The 20,178-nt window shown below is 43.2% G+C and overlaps 1 protein-coding gene across 2 annotated transcripts in view; it reads left to right on the top strand.

The window, feature by feature from the left end:
- The window catches only part of aldocb (aldolase, fructose-bisphosphate C, b), a 43,397-nt gene that overhangs the window by 1,790 nt on the left and 21,429 nt on the right, over nucleotides 1-20,178 (top strand). For both annotated transcript variants that reach the window (XM_043718087.2, XM_087977141.1), the window contains exons 2-3: nucleotides 9,797-9,935; nucleotides 16,948-17,159. In XM_043718087.2, coding sequence (XP_043574022.1) covers nucleotides 9,824-9,935; nucleotides 16,948-17,159 — 324 coding nt within the window. In that variant the 5' untranslated portion in view covers nucleotides 9,797-9,823. The remainder of the gene's footprint in view (nucleotides 1-9,796; nucleotides 9,936-16,947; nucleotides 17,160-20,178) is intronic.

Below are 20,178 nucleotides of genomic sequence, written 5' to 3'. Positions count from 1 at the left end.
TGAAACATGTGTTGGAAAGAGACTATTGCAGGCTGTCTGACCTGCCCAGATTTGACCAAATGCTGTACAATATTACTGATTGTTTAGCTGCCAAATGTCTATATTGTGAAGTTGTCAGTTTGATCAGACTGACTAGCATGGATAACCATTCTGCTTGCTCACTACCCAATTTAAAAGCATTTATTATGTTTGATGTATCCAAAGCTATCTTGTAGATGTTATTCTGAAACTATTCTAGCATTTTACATTATCTGTACACAGTGTAATCTTAAATACCTCAGAAGCTTGGTTATTTATGCTGTAGTAAGGTAACAAGTGGAGGCCATTTAGCTCAGTGGCCAGATGGCTACTGTGTGGTTCAGAATCATGTTAAGATTTCAGGTTCAATTCCTGTTCCAGCTGCAGTGGGTTTGGGACTTGTCTCCTTGACCTGACCCTGAGCATGGAACACACTGCCAGAAAAAACAGGTCACGGAGGATAAGCTCTGGTGTTGGGAACCGTCTTTAAAGAGCACACTGTGCCTTTGGGTAATGTCCATTTGGAACATGGTGGGAACACAGTCCTGAGATTAGATTCTGCTGCTGTGTGTGTCGGAGGAGGGGAAAGAAAGACCTTGAGTTTCCATCTGTCTTCTTGATTAAAATAACCTAAAGAAAAGAGAGGAATGGGTTTTTTCTTCGTTTCTCTCTCTTGTTCTTATTCTTATTTCCCCTCCACACTACTGCTTAACTGTGGTAGTGTTTATTTTTCCCCTGCACCCTTGTCGTGTGTGTGCAGGTGTAAGACAGTGAAGAACAAGTGTGGAAATCTTTATTTATATTACACCACCAGGAAGAAAGGAAATACTCGAGTGGCCAATGACAAGTAGTGTCCTTCTCAACAAAGGGCAATGCTGTGTGATCAAAAAGTGAAGGGAAGGGCAGGGATTAAATCAAAATAGAGTTGGAGGGGGAATAAAACACTCCATCCCATGTGGTGCTGAGGAATGGATTCTTTCTTTTTTCCTGGCTAATTGTATCTCAACTAGCTGGTACTTCAGATTATCTGGTCAATTGTTATACCACTGACTGGGATCTTTTGCTGTCTCCTACATTACAAGTGACAACCTTTCAAAACTAACTAATTGGTTATAAAGTTCTTTAGGATCTCTTGAGATTTTCAAGTGTGCTGTGTAATTACAAATCTATTATTTATACATCCTATAATATTTATTTTAAATTTCACATCAGATTTATAATCTTTACTCCATTTCTTTGTTAGACCCATTGTCCCAACCTACAGTATTTTCATCTGCTATACCGTTTCCTTTCCTTTTCTTGGGCTTAAATTAGTTGACTTAGCTCATACTTCCAATCACTTAGGTAAATACCTCCAGAGCAGCTGATTTTTTTTTCCCCATGTGGGTTCTTGGGCTTGGTGGGCACTTTGCAGTAGGAAGAAGTGGGTTCTGCAGATGCTGGAGATTAGTCAAGATTAGAGTGGTGCTGGAAAAGCACAGCAGGTCAAGCAGCATCTGAGGAGCAGGAAAATCGATGTTTTGGGCAAAAGCCCTTCATCAAGTTGCAGTGTGCTGAAACAGCTGCATTTACAAATGACCTTTCACTCCTCTGATTTACTCAGAAACTGTCTCTTCAGCCCTTGATTTTGTTCTTCCCCTCCTCCTATACCTTCTCACTGCATTACAAGATGGCTTTCTTCAAATTTATAAAGTGTTGTTTTAAGAGTGTACTGTGTAACACGAGGGTGGAATGATGGTGTGTGCAATTTGAAGAAATTACTTGAGGGAATGTTGCTAGAATTTCTTTCTGGTGCTGGTGGAAACTGATGTCTGATCTAAAGCCTCAACGTTAGCTTGCTTTTTCTCCATGGATGCTGCTTGACCCAGTGTGATCTCCAGCATTTCGTTTCCAGCCTACTAATACTCACTGTGTTTTGACCTGTACTTTAGCTACTGTTGGGCATAAGGAGGCAAAGGCCAATATATCTTAGCAACGTGCCTTTTGGAGAAGGGGAAAATTGGGATTAAAGTTGTGTAATTTGTCCCTGTGTATTTTGTGTTTCTCTTCACTTAAAGTTTCTACCCGGTCCTAGCACTGAATTCCCATCCTTTTATCAAGTTTTGTTTCTCATCTGCTCTCACTGACCTCTCCAGGTTCACCTTCAGTAGGGAGGTGGTGACCTCGGGGTACTGTTGTTTGATCATTAGTCAAGACGTACGGGTAATATCCCAGGTTTGAACCTCATGATGGCAGATGGTGGAATTTGAATTCGATTTTAAACAAAAATGTAGATGTAACCATCTAATGATAATGAAACTACTGTCAATTGTCAGGAGAAACCCATCTGGTTCACTGTTGTCCTTACCTGGCCTAATCTAAATAAGATTCCAAACCCACAGCAATGGGGTCGACTCTCAGTAAGCTTCCAGCCAATGAGAATGGGCAATAAAGTGCTGATCTAGTGAGTGATGCCCACATCCCATGAAGGAGTTTAAAAGTAAACGTGTCCTTGAGAAAACAATTACTTCTATTTATGTAGCACTATAAGGTCCTTTTTTAAATAGGGGCATTACTAAACAATATTTTGACATTCGGGCAAGGGAGAGATATAGGGCTATATAAAACTAAAACAAAGATAATGGTTTTAATAGGAAATACAGGTACAGAGACATTGGGAGGGAATTATGCAGTTTTTGCTGGGCAATCTGTCAAAGGATAGAGTGGGGAGTATGGGTATCTTAGACAGTTTCAGGAGTGAACAAAGTTAGGGATTGGGAGAAGATGAGACCAATGGAGGAATTTGAGTACACAGATGAGACTTGAAATCATCACTTACATCAACAAATGCAGGTTGGTGGGTGCATGGGACTTCATTTAAGTTGGTACACGGGCAGCTGAATCTTGCAGAATTTCGAGCATAGAAGGGAGGAAGTATGAGCCTGACCAGAAGTACTTTAATCAGTATTAGGGATAACAATGGCATTTAATAAGGATTTCAGCAGTAAATGAGCAGAGGTAGAGAAGGGTGATATTATTATGTAGAAGCAGGCAGTCCTAACAAGGGTGCAGATATGTCAATAGACCCCCCCTGAAGGTTGCTTCAAACTGTTAGTAGCAACTTGCCTTTTGTTCTTAATATCACATTCCTACTGCATTGCTGATCACTGACCTCTCCTTTTTGGCTCCCATCTTAACTAATATTGTTAACTAATTTGGTACTGTAATGCCCAAGTGTAATTATCCCAACTGCAAAATCTACTTTGACCTTTACCTGTCTGAAGTCCTTGAATGTGTTGTCATCTTTGCCTACAGCAATCCCATCTTGTGTCTGAATCCACCTAATTTGATTTCTGCCCCATCACAGTACCAACACTGACCTCATCAAAGTAACATTACAGTGGCTACAGAAAATTAGCCCAACTTGACCTCTCTGAAGCCTCAGACCTCTTAAGATACTTATACTCCCCCAGTCCATCCTTTACAGCATCCTTCCATTGTCTAGGTAAAAGCTATGTAATTCCCTCACTAAATCTATCTTTACTCATGGTAAACTACATAACTCTTCACCATTGTTTTGCTGGGTGTGATGCACTTACTCAATTCCATTCTTATCTATTCATTTTTACAGTCAGAGAATTGTCTCTGATAGCCTTCCTGTCTGCTCCCACCCAATTCTTCAGGAATCCACTGAAACTGCTTTTTGGTGTCCTATTACATTCCATCCATATGTTACCTCTTGTTATGCCTCACTGGGTCAGCAGGTAGGAAATCAAGCCCTTCTAGTCCCAGAGTCCTTACAATAATTAACAATTTTTATAAAAGTAGGGAGCATTTCCAAACTAGTCTGATTTTCAGACCCAGTTTGATAGAAAACATAAGCCAGGTTGTGTAATTAATCAGAATTTCATTTATTCCAAATGAATAGACTCTAGCTACACAAACAATTACACATTGTAGGAGTGCAGAGAGGTTCACTCGGCTGATTCCAAAGTTTTGGTTTGGCTTATGAGGAGAGATTGAGTAGGCTGAGACTATATTCATTGCAGTTTAGAAGAGTGAGAGGGAATCTTATAGAAACATAAATTTATGAAGGGGATGGATAAGAGAAGCAGGGAGGTTGTTCCCACTGATGGGTGAAACAATAACGGGGGCAGAGCCTCAAAATAAGGGGGAGCAGATTTAGGACTGGGTTGAGGAGGATCTTTTTCACCCAAAGGATTGTGAATCTGGAATTCCCTGTCTAGTGAAGTAGTTGAGGCTATCTCATTATTTTTTTTTAAGGCAAAGATTTTTGAACAATAAAGAAATTAATGGTTATGGTGAGTGGGTGGGTAAATGGAGCTGAGTCCACGAAAAGATCAGCCCTGATCTTGTTTAATGGCGGAGGAGGCTCGATGTGCCAGATGACCTATTCCTGCTCCTAGTTCTTATATTCTTGTGAAAGTCAGCATACAACTCTACAGGCTATCCCTGGGTTGTGAATGGGTTCTCTTCTGGAATCCATTTGTAAGCCGACTCCTACATAAGTTGGAACACCTTGCAGGACAATATAAAAGAGCTGTTCCTAAGTACAATAAACATTGTACGTCAGATCTTTAAAATGACATCCCTGTATGAGGTTGTGTTTGTAAATTTGATTGCTTCCTGCACTAAAAACTCTAACTCCCCTTTATAAATGTCCCCTCTATGCATACACCCAGAAATAATGATCATTGGTGTTGTGAAAACTGGGACATCTGTTTACAGGCCTGCTGAGGTGGATCTTCGTCATTGTACCCCGGATGCTTTCACTGGTTTTCAGAGGCATTGGGGTAGATGATTCAAAATGTTACAGCCTACAGCGACCACTGACAGAAAGATAAACTGTTTTTCTTCAGGTTTAAAGTAGTGCTTACTGCAGAGAACAAGAGAGCTCCTTAATTGGTGGTGGTGGTGGTGTTAGGAACAAATGGAACAGGGAATAAGAGTTTTCAGAGCAAAAAGTAAAGGAGGATGCTCATGGTAGTACAAGAGAGATTTAGATTTTATTAAAGCACTAATGGTAGAAAATAGGTGAGCTTTGCTCAGAGCAGTCCCAAACAGAGAAGTCACTGGGGAGATGTAATTAAAGTGGGAGACAGAGTTCGTGGTGATTTTGTATTCAAAATGTTAACCATTTTTCATGACAGATGATGCATTCCTTCAGCCTTTGTTATTATAGAGTCATAGAAATGTACAGCCATGGAAACAGACCCTTCAGTCCAACTTGTCCACACTGACCAGATATCCCAACCCAATCTAGTCCCACCTGCCAGCACCCGGCCCATATCCCTCCTAACCCTTCCTATTCATATACCCATCCAAATGCCTTTTAAATGCTGTAATTGTACCAGCCTCCACCACTTCCTCTGGCAGCTCATTCCATACACACACCACTCTGTGTGGAAAAAGTTGCTCCTCAGGTCCCTTTTATATCTTTCCCCTCTCACCTTAAACCTGTGCCCTCTAGTTCTGGATTCCCCCACCCCAGGGAAAAGACCTTGTCTATTTATCCTACCCATGCCCCTCATGATTTTATAAACCTCTATAAGGTCACCTCTCAGTCTCCAATCTCGAGGGAAAACAGTCCCAACCTATTCAACCTCTCTCTTATAGCTCAAACCCTCCAACCCTGGCAACATCCTTGTAAATCTTTTCTGAACCCTTTCAAGTTTCACAACATCCTTCCAATAGGAAGAAGACTAGGATTGCACACAATATTCCAACAGTGGCCTAACTTAATGTCCCATATGGCCGCAACATGACCTCCCAACTCCCATACTCGGTGCTCTGCCCAATAAAGGAAAGCATTTCAAACGTCGTCTTCACTATTCTACCGACCTGCAACTCCACTTTCAAGGAACTATGAACCTGCACTCCAAGGTCTTTGTTCAGCAACATTTCCCAGGACCTTACCATTGAGTGTATAAGTCCTGCTCTGATTTGCTTTCCCAAAGTGCAGCACCTCACATTTATCTAAATTAAAATCCATCTGCCACTCCTAAGCCCATTGGCCCATCTGATCAAGATCCCATTGGACTCTGAGGTAACTTTCGCTGTCTACCAGACCTCCAATTTTGGTGTCATCTGAAAACTTACTAAATTATACTTCCTATGTTCACATTCAAATCATTTCTATAAATGACAAAAAGCAATGGACCCAGCACCAATTCTTGTGGCACACCAACAGTCACAGGCTTTCAGTCTAAAGAGCAATCCTCCTCCACCACCACCCTCTGACTCCTCCCTTCAAGCCAGTTTTGTATCCAAATGGCTAGTTCTCCCTGAATTCCATGAGATCTAACCTTGCTAACTAGTCTCGCATGGGGAACTTTGTCAAACACCTTACTGAAGTCCATATAGATCACGTCCACTGCTCTGCCCTCATCAATCCTCTTTGTTACTTCCTCAAAAAACTCAATCAGGTTTTGAGACATGATTTCCCATGCACAAAGCCATGTTAATTATCCTTAATCAGTCCTTGCATTTCCAAATAGATTTACATCCTCTCCCTCAGGATTCCCTCCAACAACTTGTTGACCACTGACGTCAGGCTCACCGGTCTATAGTTCCCTGGCTTTTCCTTACCACCCTTCTTAAATACTGGCACCACATTAGCCAACCTCCAGTCTCCCGGCACCTCACCTGTGACTATCAATGATACAAAAATCTCAGCAAGGGGTCCAGCAATTACTTCTCTAGCTTCCCACAGAGTTCTCGGGTACACCTGATCAGGTCCTGGGGAATTATCCACTTTTATGCATTAAACATAGAACAATACAGTGCAAAACATCAGATCTTCAGCATCTGCAATACTTTTAGTTTTGTATTTGACCCAAGTAGACCCCTTTCTTTCTTTCCCACACCAACTTTTACAATTACTTTGACTTTTTATGTTCTGTGATTCTGCTTTCCCCCCCCCCCCCCCCAAGAGGCTGGGGTCATTTCATTCATTTTTTTCCTCTCTGTTTGAGAAGCTAAGAGCTGTACTATAAAAGGATTTGGCTGATTGAGATCAGCACAGCTTTACACTTCACCTCCTCAGTAAATGCAAAAGAATGCGAGGATCAGTGGCAAACTTGTTTTGCAGGAAAAAAAGGGTAAAGTTTCTGCATGTGTTTATGCTGGTTACCTTTGAAAATGGATGATCCTTGAGTAGTGAGGGGAAATTTCAGTGCACAAAGCAATATTTCAGCCTTTGCCAGCAGCACTATGGTGAATGGGAGGGTGAAGGGAACAGAGGACATTAAATTTAAATGCGTCTAATGAATGCAAGAGAAAATCCTATTGTCTAGGTGCTGTGAAAACAGCAATGAACCATTGAGCCCCACAGCCAAGATGTAACAATTCCAAACTTAATTTTAAGAAATGACAGCCTCACGGTCCTTGTATTCACTTAATTTAAGCTGAGACAAAGTTTTGTGCTTACAGATTTTACAGAATGCTAAGGTACAGGGGAAGAAGTTAAATTTGCTTAATTTTCTTTGTAAAAAAGTTAACCTCACTTTGTATCCTGAGGATGGTGACTCGATATTGGATTACAGTGCCATTGGCCCTCTGCTTTGTCTTCGAACCAGACAGGCAATACTTATAAAAAGAACTGAAAACTGCTCAGACAGATTTGTTGAAATTACAAATCACCAATCGGAGTGTATTATTAAAATTTATCAAAGGTATTAAGGGATATGGGCCAAAGGCAGGTATGTGGAAGTGGGTCGTAGATCAGCCATGATCTAATTGAATGGTACATAGGCTTGAGTGGCTGAATGGCCTCCTTCTGTTTCTGTGTACAACATATCAACAAGCAACAAGAGGAGGCCACTCAAACCTTAGCCTGTTCAGTCATTCAATAAAATCACGGCTGATCTGATTGGAATGTCAACTTTATATTCCTGCATAGCTCCAATAATCTCTCATCTCCTTGGTAAACAACAATTGCCTTCCTCTGCCTTTTATAAAATATTTAAAGATTCTGTATTCTGCGCCTTTGAAGGGAATTCCAAAGACATATGACCCTTTTTAAAGAGGAAAAAAGGTTTCCTCATCTGTCCTAAATTAGCAATCTATTATTTTTAAACTGTGACCCCTTGGTCTGTATTGTCCCACCAAAGAAAATTTCTTTCACCAATTGCAGATGCTGAAGATCTGAAACAATAACAGAAATTACTTGAGAAACTCAGCAAGAAAGTGAAGTTGCAGGTGGATAGGATAGTGAAGAAGGCATTTTGTAAGCTTGCCTTCACTGGTCAGTGCATTGAGTATAGGAGTTGGGAGGTCATGTTGTGGCTGTACAGGTCATTGGTTAGGCCAGTTTTGGAATACTGAATGAAATTCTGGTCTCCCTGCTATAGGAAGGATGTTATGAAACTTGAAAGGGTTCAGAAATTATTTACAAGGATGTTGCTGGGATTGGCTTGTTTCAGCTATGGGGAGAGGCTGAGGCTATTTTTTTTCTGGAGTGTCAGAGACTGAGGGGTGACCTTACAGAGACTTCTAAAATCATGAGTGGCATGGATAGGGTGAATAGTCAAGGTCATTTCCATGGGCTGGGAAAGTCAAAAACTCCAGAGCATAAGTTTAACATGAGAGGAAAAAGATTTTAAAAGGGACCTAAGGGGCAACTTTTTCAAGCAGAGAGTGGTGCGTGTATGGAATGAGCTGCCAGAGGATGTGGTGGAGGCTGGTACAATTGCAACATTTAAAAGGCATTTGGATGGGTATATGAATAGAAAGGATTTAGAGGGATATGGGCCAAATGCTAGATTCGTTTAGGATATCTGCTCATCTTGGATGAGTTGGATCGAAGGTCTGTTTCCATGCTGTCTAACCATTTGACTCTAAGACTGGCAGTATCTGTGGAGAGAAAGCAGATTAACCTTTCTTCAGAAGTTTAGTCTAGGAAACCCTTTCTGGATTACTTCCAATGCATTGGTATCTTTCTATAAGTATGATGACCATTACGAGACTCTAGTACTATACAATCTGTGCTTTTCCAGTGCCACACTTTTTGACTCTGACTCTCCTGATATCCAGATCTCTCTGCATCTCAGCTCTGCAACCTCTTATCGTTTAGATAATGTGCTTTCATATTCCTCTGCCAAAATAAACAATTGCACATTTTCCCAAATTGTACTCCATTGCCAGATCTTTGCTGATCCCCAATTTTAAGATTCTGTCTTCCACTTTCAAGAACACACTTTTTAAAATAGTATTATTAGATCACCACAATCATCTAAACTAGAGAAAATAATCCAAATTTGTGGAACTAATCCTTTACTTTAAGCCTTTTAAACTATGGTATTCTGGTGAATTTGCATTAACGTCCTTGAAGGCCAATATTCCAGTTCAGAACTTTTGAATAGATACTCAAAGCTTCACATTGTCTTCTTTATTTTAATATTGTAATCCCCTTGAGATAAAAGTTAATGTCCCATTAACCTTTTTGATTCCTATTCACACCTTTGCAAAAAGGTAAACGTTCCAGAAATGTTGCTTAAATTTGTAAGTTTTCATCTGCAATTGAGAATATAAATCAACAGAGTCCTGACCTATTCTTGCCTCACTCCAATATCAGCTGACACATTACATTTAAGTTTGGTTGTCACAAGAACTTAAATGGCACCAATAAATTTAGGGTAGCTTTTGGGAGATTTAAAGTCTTGATTCTTCGTGGTGTTCTCTTGGGAAAGACTGAGAATAATGAGATGAAAGAAAGGCCATTCCCATAATCAAATTGGTAAATCAGAGCATATGATTTTCTTTAACATCTTTCTTACAGTTTTGGTCGTACATATTCAATTAGAAGATGACGTACCAATTTCCCGCACTCACCCCTGCCCAGAAGAAGGAGCTGTCTGAAATAGCTTTGAAGATCACCTGCCCTGGTAAGGGTATCCTAGCTGCTGATGAGTCCGTGGGTGAGTGTCTCCTACCTTTATTGGTTTCCTATTTTGTGATTTATTGGTTGCAATGACAGCCATGAGGGCTTGGGAGGGGAATGGGGGTTTGTACAACTGAACTAGACTCTGATTCCCACTTTTTCAGTGATGTGTTAACATTTACTAAAAACTTAACATTGATGAGTACAATAAGCCTGCTGTACATTTTATGCAGATCCTATCTTATCAAACAATTGCACAAAGTTAGCTCTGTACAACTGATGGAAAATAGGGGGAACAAAAATACCCAGATAAAGAAAACCTTTTTGCAACCATTGAAAGGGAAACTGTGTTCAATCCTCCAGGTCAAGCACTCCCAAACCCTCATGGGCATGGCTTCTGACTTTGTAAAATTTATTCTATATCCTGAGAAGATGCCAAATAATTTAATTCTTTGTATTAGTTGGGATACTTTTCCGGGTTAGCCCAAAATAGGAGGACATTGTCAGCGTAGAGAGTAATTTTGTGCTCTCCCATTTCTACTTTTGGCACCACTATTTCAGGGTCCTTCTGAATGGCCTCTGCCAATGGTTCAATCACTGAGGTAAATAACAGCTTCTTCCGATGCTAACATTATCTGATTTAACGCCGTTCGTAAGAACCGCTGCCACCCACCTAACGAGTGTTCTAGGACACCAGAAAGGTACGGCCATTCTACCCGATCAATGCCTTTTCCGCATCCAAGAAGACCACCCAACCCAGAATTAACCTTTGCTGGTATACCTGCACTATACTCAGCACCCTCCTGATGTTATTAGAAGAGCCCTTAATGAAGCCCCTGGGTTGTCTTTTATAATAGTGTGCAGTACCTCTTCCAATCTCAGGGCCAGCAGGACTTAAAAGTCTACATTCAGCAACGAGATGGGCCTATAAGAGGCACACTCCTCGGTCTTTTCCTTTCTTTAGAATGAGGGAGATATTGGCCTCCCGAAGAGAGGGCGGAGGCAGTCCTGGTTGTATGAGAGATTATACATTCCCAGGATTGGATAGCCAACATGTTGATGAACTCCTTGTAAAACTCACTTGGGAACCCATCTGGGCCCAGTGCTTTGCCACTTTGGAGCTGTCTTAGTGCCTGTTGCACCTCCTGTGTTGTGAGGGGTGCATTTAAAAGGGAGCCTTGCTCTGCGGTTATACCAGGAAGGTCCAAATTCTTGAAAAAGGATTCTATTATTGCCATCCCATCCTTGCAGCCCTCTGACCGGTAAAACTCTGCATAAAATTTCAGAAATATGACATTAATCTTTTTCAACTTGTGGTGGTATCAGTTCTCTCCCTAATGGACAAAATGGCCTGTGGAGCAGTATTCTTCTTAGCCAGATACCTACCTGGCTTATCCCTTTTTTAAAATAACCTTTGATTTGCAAAGGAGACCTCTCTCTCTTTGCCTCCTGAATAAGCACTGAATTCAGAACAGCCAGGTGGGCTGTGACCCTCTGCAGCTTGATCACAGACAGTCTGTTGTAATATGTCGACTCTGCTGCTTTTAGCCTGACCTTGAGCATCCATTGCTGCACACCTCTCTGCCTTTTCCTGGTTGCTGAATATGAGATAATCAAACCCCTTAAGTATGCCTTGGCGGTCTCCCAAAGCACTGACAGATTATTGGCCGTACCCGAATTGATGTCCAGAGGGCACCAGACTCCCTTGTGACGTACTCTATAAATTTACTATCCTCCAAAAGAAATGCATCCATGCACCAGTATTGGGTCCCTATTCCATTACCCTTAATCTTGACATCTCCACTCTGCCATATGGTCCGAGATAACAATGTTCCCAATCTTGCAGGATAACGCTGAATCCAAACAGACCAAAGCACGTATCAATTCTCGTGTGGAACTTGTGCAGGTTGGAGTAGAAGATAAAATCCCTACCATTAGGGTGGAGTCATCTTCACACATCTACCAACCCCAACTCCCCACACGAGCCCACCAACTGTCTGATTGTGGGGAGATACCCAAGAGACCCCTTGGCATCCTGTCTACCTCGGGGTCCATGAAACAGTTAAAGTCTCCTCCTATGATCAATTTCAAGATTGCGTCAATAAAGAATTTAAGGGTGTGCGCTGGGAGACAATGGACATTCAGGATGCAATACTCTTTCCTGCGTATTAAAGCCTTGAGAATGATGAACTGCCTGTATTCATCCTTGATTTGTTGTACTGTCTGGAATGGGAAGTTCCTTTGTAGTAGTATGGCCACTCCCTACTTTTGGAGTTGAAAGAGAAGAATACCTTCCTGCTGCAACTTCAAATGTTCCCTGTCAGTTAAGTGTGTTTCCTGCAGCAAAGCGATGTCAACTCTATCCTTTCTAAGGTTTGAGAGCACCTTCTTTCTTGATTTGGATATGCCAGTGTTGGACTCGGGTGTATAAAGTTAAAAATCAGCCAACACCAGGTTATAGTTGACAACCACCTGATGAAGGAGCAGCGCTCCGAAAGCTAGTGCTTCCAAATAACCCTGTTGGACTATAACCTGGTGTTGGCTGATTTTTAACTTTATACACCCGAGTCCAACGTAATTCTGCGTTTTTTCCACTCAACACGCCATGAATATCTTGGGGGACCACGGGCTGTTGTATGCTGTCATGGCTAGTGATTCGTGGAATATAGAAAGAGAGCCATTCTCCAATTAAAAAAAAGGTAAAAAAAAATCACCCAACACCAGGTTATAGTTGACAACCACCTGATGAAGGAGCAGCGCTCCGAAAGCTAGTGCTTCCAAATAACCCTGTTGGACTATAACCTGGTGTTGGGTGATTTTTTTTTACCTTTTTTTTAATTGGAGAATGGCTCTCTTTCTATATTCCACGAATCACTAGCCATGACAGCATACAACAGCCCGTGGTCCCCCAAGATATTCATGGCGTGTTGAGTGGAAAAAACGCAGAATTTATAAAATCTAAATCTATCCCTACAAATATTACTAACACTAAAAAAACCATTGCGCTTAACTTAACTTAACAAACACATAAGCAACAAATCACTGGAGATTTGTCCCTTCGTCCGTAAGGGGCATTTGTTCCAAACCTTACAGCCATCCTAATTACTTCCAGCTAAGGCTGCGCCCCAGACCCAAGCAATACTAAGGCAAAGAAAACCTATTATTTACACTAATGGGAGTTAACATTGGGCACCCACCCAGTCCCTTCCATACATCGACCCCATTCATCTCCCATAAAAGAAATAACCACCCTTCACCATTGTCCATAACTGCCTTTTTTCTGCCCCTGACCCGGATCACTTACTTCAGAGTCCAAAAACCTCCTCGCTTTTATTGCAGAGTCAAAATTACAAACTGACCTTCCATGATTAAAGCACAATCATGGAGTTAAAGGGTACCTCGAACAGTATTGCATATTCAAGTCTCTCAATTTCATCTTGATTTAGAGCTTTTAGATATAGAATCCTGACAGTGTGGAAACAGGGCCTTTGGCCCAACAAATCCATACCAATCCTCCGAGGAGTAACCCACCCAGACTCATTCCCATACGTTTACCCCAGACTAATACACCTAACCTACACATCCCTGAACACCATGGGCAATTTAGCATGGCCATTTCACTTAACCTGTACATCTTTGGATTGTGGGAGAAATCCGGAGCACCCGGAGGAAACCCACGCAGACACTGGGAGAATGTGCAAACTCCACACAGACAGTCGCCTGAGGCAGGAATATAACCTGAGGCAACAGTGCTAGCCACTGAGTCACCGTGCTGCCCCAATGGTGAGCCAGTGTTGGATTGGGGTGAACAAAGTTTAAAAACTACACAACACCAAGTTATAGTCCAACCGGTTTATTTGGAAGCACTAGCTTGCAGAGTGCTGCTCCTTCATCAGTTGGTTGTGATGTATAAAATCGTCAGAGAGACAATTTAAAGAAAAAGTTTACAGTGTAGTGTAACTGAAATTATATATTGAAAAAGACCTGGATTGTTTGTTAGTGCTTCCAAATAAATCTGTTGGACGATAACCTGGTGTTGTGTGATTTCTAACAATTTCTTCTTGACTTCATCTAAGGATTTCCTCTTCTTGATTACAGCCCCAGAGAAGTCTTGTAAAAACATCACTTTCGACCCTTTGTACTGCAGGGCCTGTGAATCTCTTTCCAGTCTTCTGGAAGCTTCCATTATCAGCTGCTTCTCTTTATAACACTGCAGTTGCGCTAGGACCAGGCGGGTGCACTGATCCGATCCGGATCTGCGCATCGCGGTCCGGTAGTCTGCTCCACATTCACCCGGCCCGACTTGACCTCGAGCCCCAGGAGCTGAGGGAGCCACTGTTCCAGGAAGGTAACCAGACCCTTACCTTCCTCATGCTCTGGGAGTCCAACAATCCGTAAGTTCTTCCTTTGACCTCGATTTTCGATGTTGTCAACATGATCCAAAAGAGCCCGAACCTGGTTTTCCAGTGTTTGGATCTGTCCCTCTGAATTCTCTGCCGCGGTCTTTGATGCAGCGGTCCTTTGTTTGGCTGAAAACTGAAATATTCAGCTAAAAACTGAATATCTTATTGACTTAAGGTTTGAAATGTAAAAAAACATTGGCAAGGGAATTGTAAATTTGCAGAAGATTACATTCAATAGGGGCTATGTTGATCTGCTTGTAATCAGGCAACTTAGTGCTTGGATGATGGACCATAGAGGTAAAACATGACTGCAGATGCTGGAAACCAGATTCTGTATTAGTGGTGCTGGAAAAGCACAGCAGTTCAGGCAGTATCCGAGGAGCAGGAAAATCGACGTTTCGGGCAAAAGCCCTTTATCAGGAATAGAGACAGAGTGCCTGAAGGGTGGAGAGATAAATGAGAGGAGGGTGGGGGTGAGGAGAAAGTAGCATAGGTGAGTGGAGGTGGGAATGAAGGTGATAGGTGATAGGTCATGGAGGAGGATGGAGTGGATAGGTGGAAAGGAAGATAGGCAGGTAGGACAAGTCATGGGGATGGTGCTGAGCTGGAAGTTTGGAACTGGGGTGAGGTGGGGGAAGGGGAAATGAGGAAACTGGTGAAATCCACATTGATGCCCTCGGGTTGAAGTGTTCTGAGGCGGAAGATGAGGCATTCTTCCTCCAGGTGGTGAGGGAGTGGCAGTGAAGGAGGCCCAGGACCTCCATGTCCTCGGCTTGAGTGGGAGGGGGAGTTGAAATGTTGGACCACAGGGCGGTGTGGTTGATTGGTGCGGGTGTCCCAGAGATTTCCCTAAAGCGCTCTGCTCGGAGGCATCCAGTCTCCCCAGTGTAGAGGAGACCGCATCGGGAGCAACGTATAGAATAAATGATATTGGTGGATGTGCAGGTAAAACTTTGATGGATGTAGAAGGCTCCTTTGGGGCCTTGGATGGAGATGAGGGAGGAGGTGCGGGTGCAGGTTTTGCAATTCCTGCGGTGGCAGGGGAAGGTGCCAGGGCGGGAGGGTGGGTTATTGGGGGGGGGAGTGGACCTGACCAGGTAGTCACTGAGGGAACAGTCTTTGCGGAAGGCGGAAAGGGGTGTGGAGGGAAATATATCCTTGGTGGTGGGGTCTGTTTGGAGATGGCGGAAATGTCGGCAGATGATTTGGTTTATGCGAAGGTTGGTAGGGTGGAAGGTGAGCACCAGGGGGGTTCTGTCCTTGTTACTGTTGGAGGGTGGGGTCTGAGGGTGGAGGTGCGGGATGTGGATGAGATGTGTTGGAGGGCATCTTTAACCACATGGGAAGGGAAATTGCGGTCTCTAAAGGAGGCCATCTGGTGTGTTCTGTGGTTGAACTGATCCTCCTGGGAGCAGATAGGGTGGGGACAGAGGAATTGGGGAATATGGGATGGCATTTTTTGCAGGTGGTAGGGCGGGAAGAGGTGTAATCCAGGTAGCTGTGGGAGTCGGTGGATTTGTAAAAAAAAAAAAAATTGTCGGTGTCAAGTCAGTCGCCATTAATGGAGATGGAGAGATCCAGGAAGGAGAGGGAGGTGTCAGAGATGGTCCAGGTAAATTAAGTTCAGGGTGGAATGTGTTGGTGAAGTTAATGAATTGCTCAACCTCCTCGCGGGAGCATGAGGTGGCGCCAATGCAGTCATCAATGTAGCGGAGGAAGAGGAGTGGAGTGGTGCCGGGGTAACTACGGAAGATGGACTGTTCTATGTAGCCAACAAAGAGGCAGGCATAGCTGGGGCCCATACGGGTGCCCATGGCTACCTCTTTGGTCTAGAGGAAGTGGGAGGATTCAAAGAGAAATTGTTAAGGGTGAGGACCAGTTCAGCCAACTGAATGAGTGTCGGTGGAAGGGTACTGTTGGGGACATCGGGAGAGGAAGAAATGGAGGGCTTGGAGGCCCTAGTCATGGCGGATGGAGGTGTAGAGGGATTGGATATCCATGGTGAGGATGAGGCGTTGGGGGCCGGGGAAACGGAAAGCTTGGAGGAGGTGGAGGGCATAGGTGGTGTCTCGAACGTTTGTGGGGAGTTCCTGGACTCGGCGGGGGGGGCGGTGGTATAGGACAGTGTCGAGGTAGGTAGAGATGAGTTCAGTGGGGCAGGAGCATGCTGAAGACACTGGGTCGGCCAGGATGGTCAGGCTTGTGGATCTTGGGAAGGAGGTAGTCCGGGAACCCTGCATCGCCTGGTTCTATGAGGTTGGAAGCTGTGGGTGGGAGATCTCCTGAGGTGATGAGGTTCTGTATGGTTGGTGATGGGGGGGTGGGGTCATGGTCGAGGGGGCGGTAGGAGGAGGTGTCCTTGAGTTGGCGTCTGGTTTCAGCGGTGTAGAGGTCAGTGCGCTAGACTACCACTGCATCCCCTTTATCTGCTGGCTTGATGGTGAGGTCGGGATTGGAGCAGAGGGAGTGGTGGGCAACGTGTTGTGAGGGTGAGAGCTTGGAGGGGGGTAGAGGGGTTGAGGCGGTTAATGTTAACTCTGGTTTGTGTGCTCTAAGTACATGACCGTTTCATGTCCAATGTATCAACACAAAGCCTGTACATCTATCTTTTTTTTTAAATAAATAGACTGCTGTTCCTTTTCTTAGGGAGCATGGCCAAGCGACTGAACCAGATTGGTGTAGAGAACACGGAGGAAAACCGACGTATCTACCGGCAGATCTTGTTGACTGCTGATGATCGTATCAAAGATTTTATTGGAGGTGTCATCTTCTTTCATGAAACTTTGTACCAGAGCACTGATGATGGGACACCCTTTGTAAATGTGATCAAAGACAAGGACATTGTTGTAGGAATCAAGGTAAATGGTCAGGATTTGTATTTATCCCTACTCCAATAGGCTGGACTACTCAAAATGGAGCAGTGAAGTTGAGCACTTTTTTTTTCTCCTGGGTGTTGGGAGTAGGTCAAGGGATATCAGAACCCTATATTAGTTGTTGTGCACAAATGGTGTACATAGATTTTGGGTTTGAAATTACTGCTTATGGCTGATCAAGAGTTTCAAACATTCACCTTGGGTTGCGTGAGGCAGATTTTGTGTCTCTACTTATTGATAGTAAATAGAGGTAGAATGTTGTCTACTACAAATATTTACTCAGGTTTTGTGATGTATATTTTTTTCCATGTTCTCTTTGTTCAAGGTATAATGATCTTGATGTCTAAAGCCTTCTGGACTGCAGTCTGTTAGAACCGCAGTATCTAAAAGTAGCACTGCAGCATTCAGACAGGTACTTCTCCACATGAAAGGATAAACGATTAAAAGGCAAATCATAATCTGCCAGACTCTGAGTAGTCCTAATTTGGTTTGGAATAAGCTGATTTTCTTCCAACCTTTACTTTCCAAAGCTGTGTTTTGTTTGTAGCATTTAATACTTGAATCTAATTAGTGCTGAAATCTCAAAAATAACTATGCACAAAAAGCTCCATTGATATAGTTTGTTTGCCTGAAGAGGAATTTACAGTCTTGCCTGTAGGAACACTAAAACCAAAAGGATATAGCTTGGCAGAACTGAGAACATTTGAAAGTGTTCAAAGGAGTACTGCTGGATTAAAAGTCAAGTCCTTTTCTGTTACTTGTCCAAATATTTATTAATAAATATTAAGGTGTCAAATAATTGTTTTGTGCTTCTCTCTCTCTTCCCCCCCCCCCCCCCCACCCCTCTCATTTGTTTGCATTTCTCTTGTGAAAGACGAGGAATTAGTTGCCAGATCCGAGCTCTCCCTGCAGTGAGCTCCCACCTGCCACGTGTTTATCTACTGCTGGGAGTGCATAGTTCAGAAACTTAGAGTAACCATGAATCGGAGAAGTAGAGCTGATTCTAGGGAGAACAATCTGTAATTCCTTTGCTGGGATAAATGACACAGAATCGGTGGTGTTAACAGTAGAAATTGGCTCACTGATCCAATCTGCTTGAATCAAAACAATAGTCAACGAAAGCTATGGATGGGCCAAATGTGTCGGCGCAGGCTTGGAAGGCTATTCCTGTGCTGTATTGTTCTTTGTTCTTTTGAAAGTGTTTCCAAGTAGATTATTAAAACTTGAACCTGTTCTGCTATAATGGCAGAACAAAGTTTTATCTGTACTTGCCTTTGCTCCATATTCCTCTGACCATATCCAGCAAAATCAAATCTAAGATTCTGCTTTCTGCAGTGACTTGGATTGATGAGGATCCCTTCTGTGCAGAACTAGAATAGAAGAGTCAAACAGTCATACAGCATGGAGACAGGCCCTTTGGCTCAAATTAGTCTGTTCACACTAACCCCACTTCCTTGCACTTGGCCCATATCCTTCCAATCCTTTCCTCTCTGTATTTGTCCAAATGCCTTTTAAATATTGTTAATGTACCTGCTTCAACCACTTCTGCTAGCAGCTATACATACCGCCCTGTGTATAAACGTTGCCCCTTGGGTTTCCTTTTATTCTTTCCCCTCTAACCTTAAACGGATGCCCTCTAGTCATCGATTTCCCCATCCTTGGGAAAAAGACTGAGTGCATTCACTCTATTCATGCCTCTAATGATCTTATACACCTCTATAAGATTCCCCCCAGTGTCCTACACTGTAAAGAAAAAGGTTTTCATTTGTCCAACCTCTCCCTATAACTCAGACCATTGAGTCCAGGCAACATCTTTGTAAATTTCTTCTGCACTCTTTCCAGTTTAATAACATCCCTCCCAAAGCAAAGTGACCAAAACTGAACACTAATACTCCAACATCCTGTATAACTGCAACACAGCTCCCCAACTTCTATACTCTGCCCTGACTGATGAAGGCCAATGTGCCAAAAGCCTCCTTCACTGCCCCGTCTACCTGTGACTCCACTTTCAGAGAACCATGCACCTGAACTCCAAGGTCTCTCTGTTCCACCACACTCCCTAATGCCCCACCATTCACCATGAAAGTCCTGCCTTGATTTGACTTTCCAAAACGCAAGACCTCACACTTTTATTAAACTCCAATAGCCATTTCTCGACTCACTTCCCCAGCTGATCAAGGTGCTGCTGTACTTTCTGATAACCTCCTTCTCTATTCACAATGCCGCCTATTTTAGTGTCATCTGCAAACTTACTAATCATGCCTTGTACATTCTCATCCAAATCATTGATTATAAATAACAAATAGCAATGGGCTTGGCACTGACCCCGAAACACTCCACTAGTCACAGGCCTCCAGTCTGACAAGCATCCTTCCACTTTTACCCTCTGCTTACTACCATCAAGCCAATTTTGTGTCCAATTTGCCAGCTCGCCCTGGATTCCAGACAATCTAACTTACCAGAGTAGGCTACCATGTGGAACCTTATCAAAGGCCATACTGAAATCCATATAGACTAGATCTACTGTCCTGCCCTCGTCAATCTTCCTGGTCACTTAGAGTCATAGGGATGTACAGCAAGGAAACACTCTTTAGTCCAACTTGTCCATGCTGACCAGATATCCCAACCCAATCTAGTCCCACCTGCCAGCACCCAGCCCGTATCTCTCCAAACCCTTCCTATTCATATACCCATCCAGGTGCCTTTTAAATGTTGCAATTGTACCAGCCTCCACTACTTCCTCTGGCAGCTTATTCCATACACGTACCACCCTCTGCGTGACAACGTTGCCCCTTAGGTCTCTATTATATCTTTCTCCTCTCACCCTAAACCTATGCCCTCTATTTCTGGACTGCACCATCCAGGGAAAAGACCTGTTTGTCCTATCCATGCACCTCATGATTTTATAAACCTCTATAAGGTCACGTCTCAATCTCCCATGCTCCAGGGAAAATAGCCCCAGCCTATTCAACCTCTCCCTGTAGCTCAAATCCTCCAACCCTGG

The sequence above is a fragment of the Chiloscyllium plagiosum genome, unplaced genomic scaffold, assembly GCF_037043375.1.
Source record: "Chiloscyllium plagiosum isolate Xiang-an unplaced genomic scaffold, Cpla_swu_hap1 HiC_scaffold_31, whole genome shotgun sequence".
Lineage (NCBI taxonomy): Eukaryota > Metazoa > Chordata > Chondrichthyes > Orectolobiformes > Hemiscylliidae > Chiloscyllium > Chiloscyllium plagiosum.
This window is presented reverse-complemented; position numbering and strand designations above follow the sequence as displayed.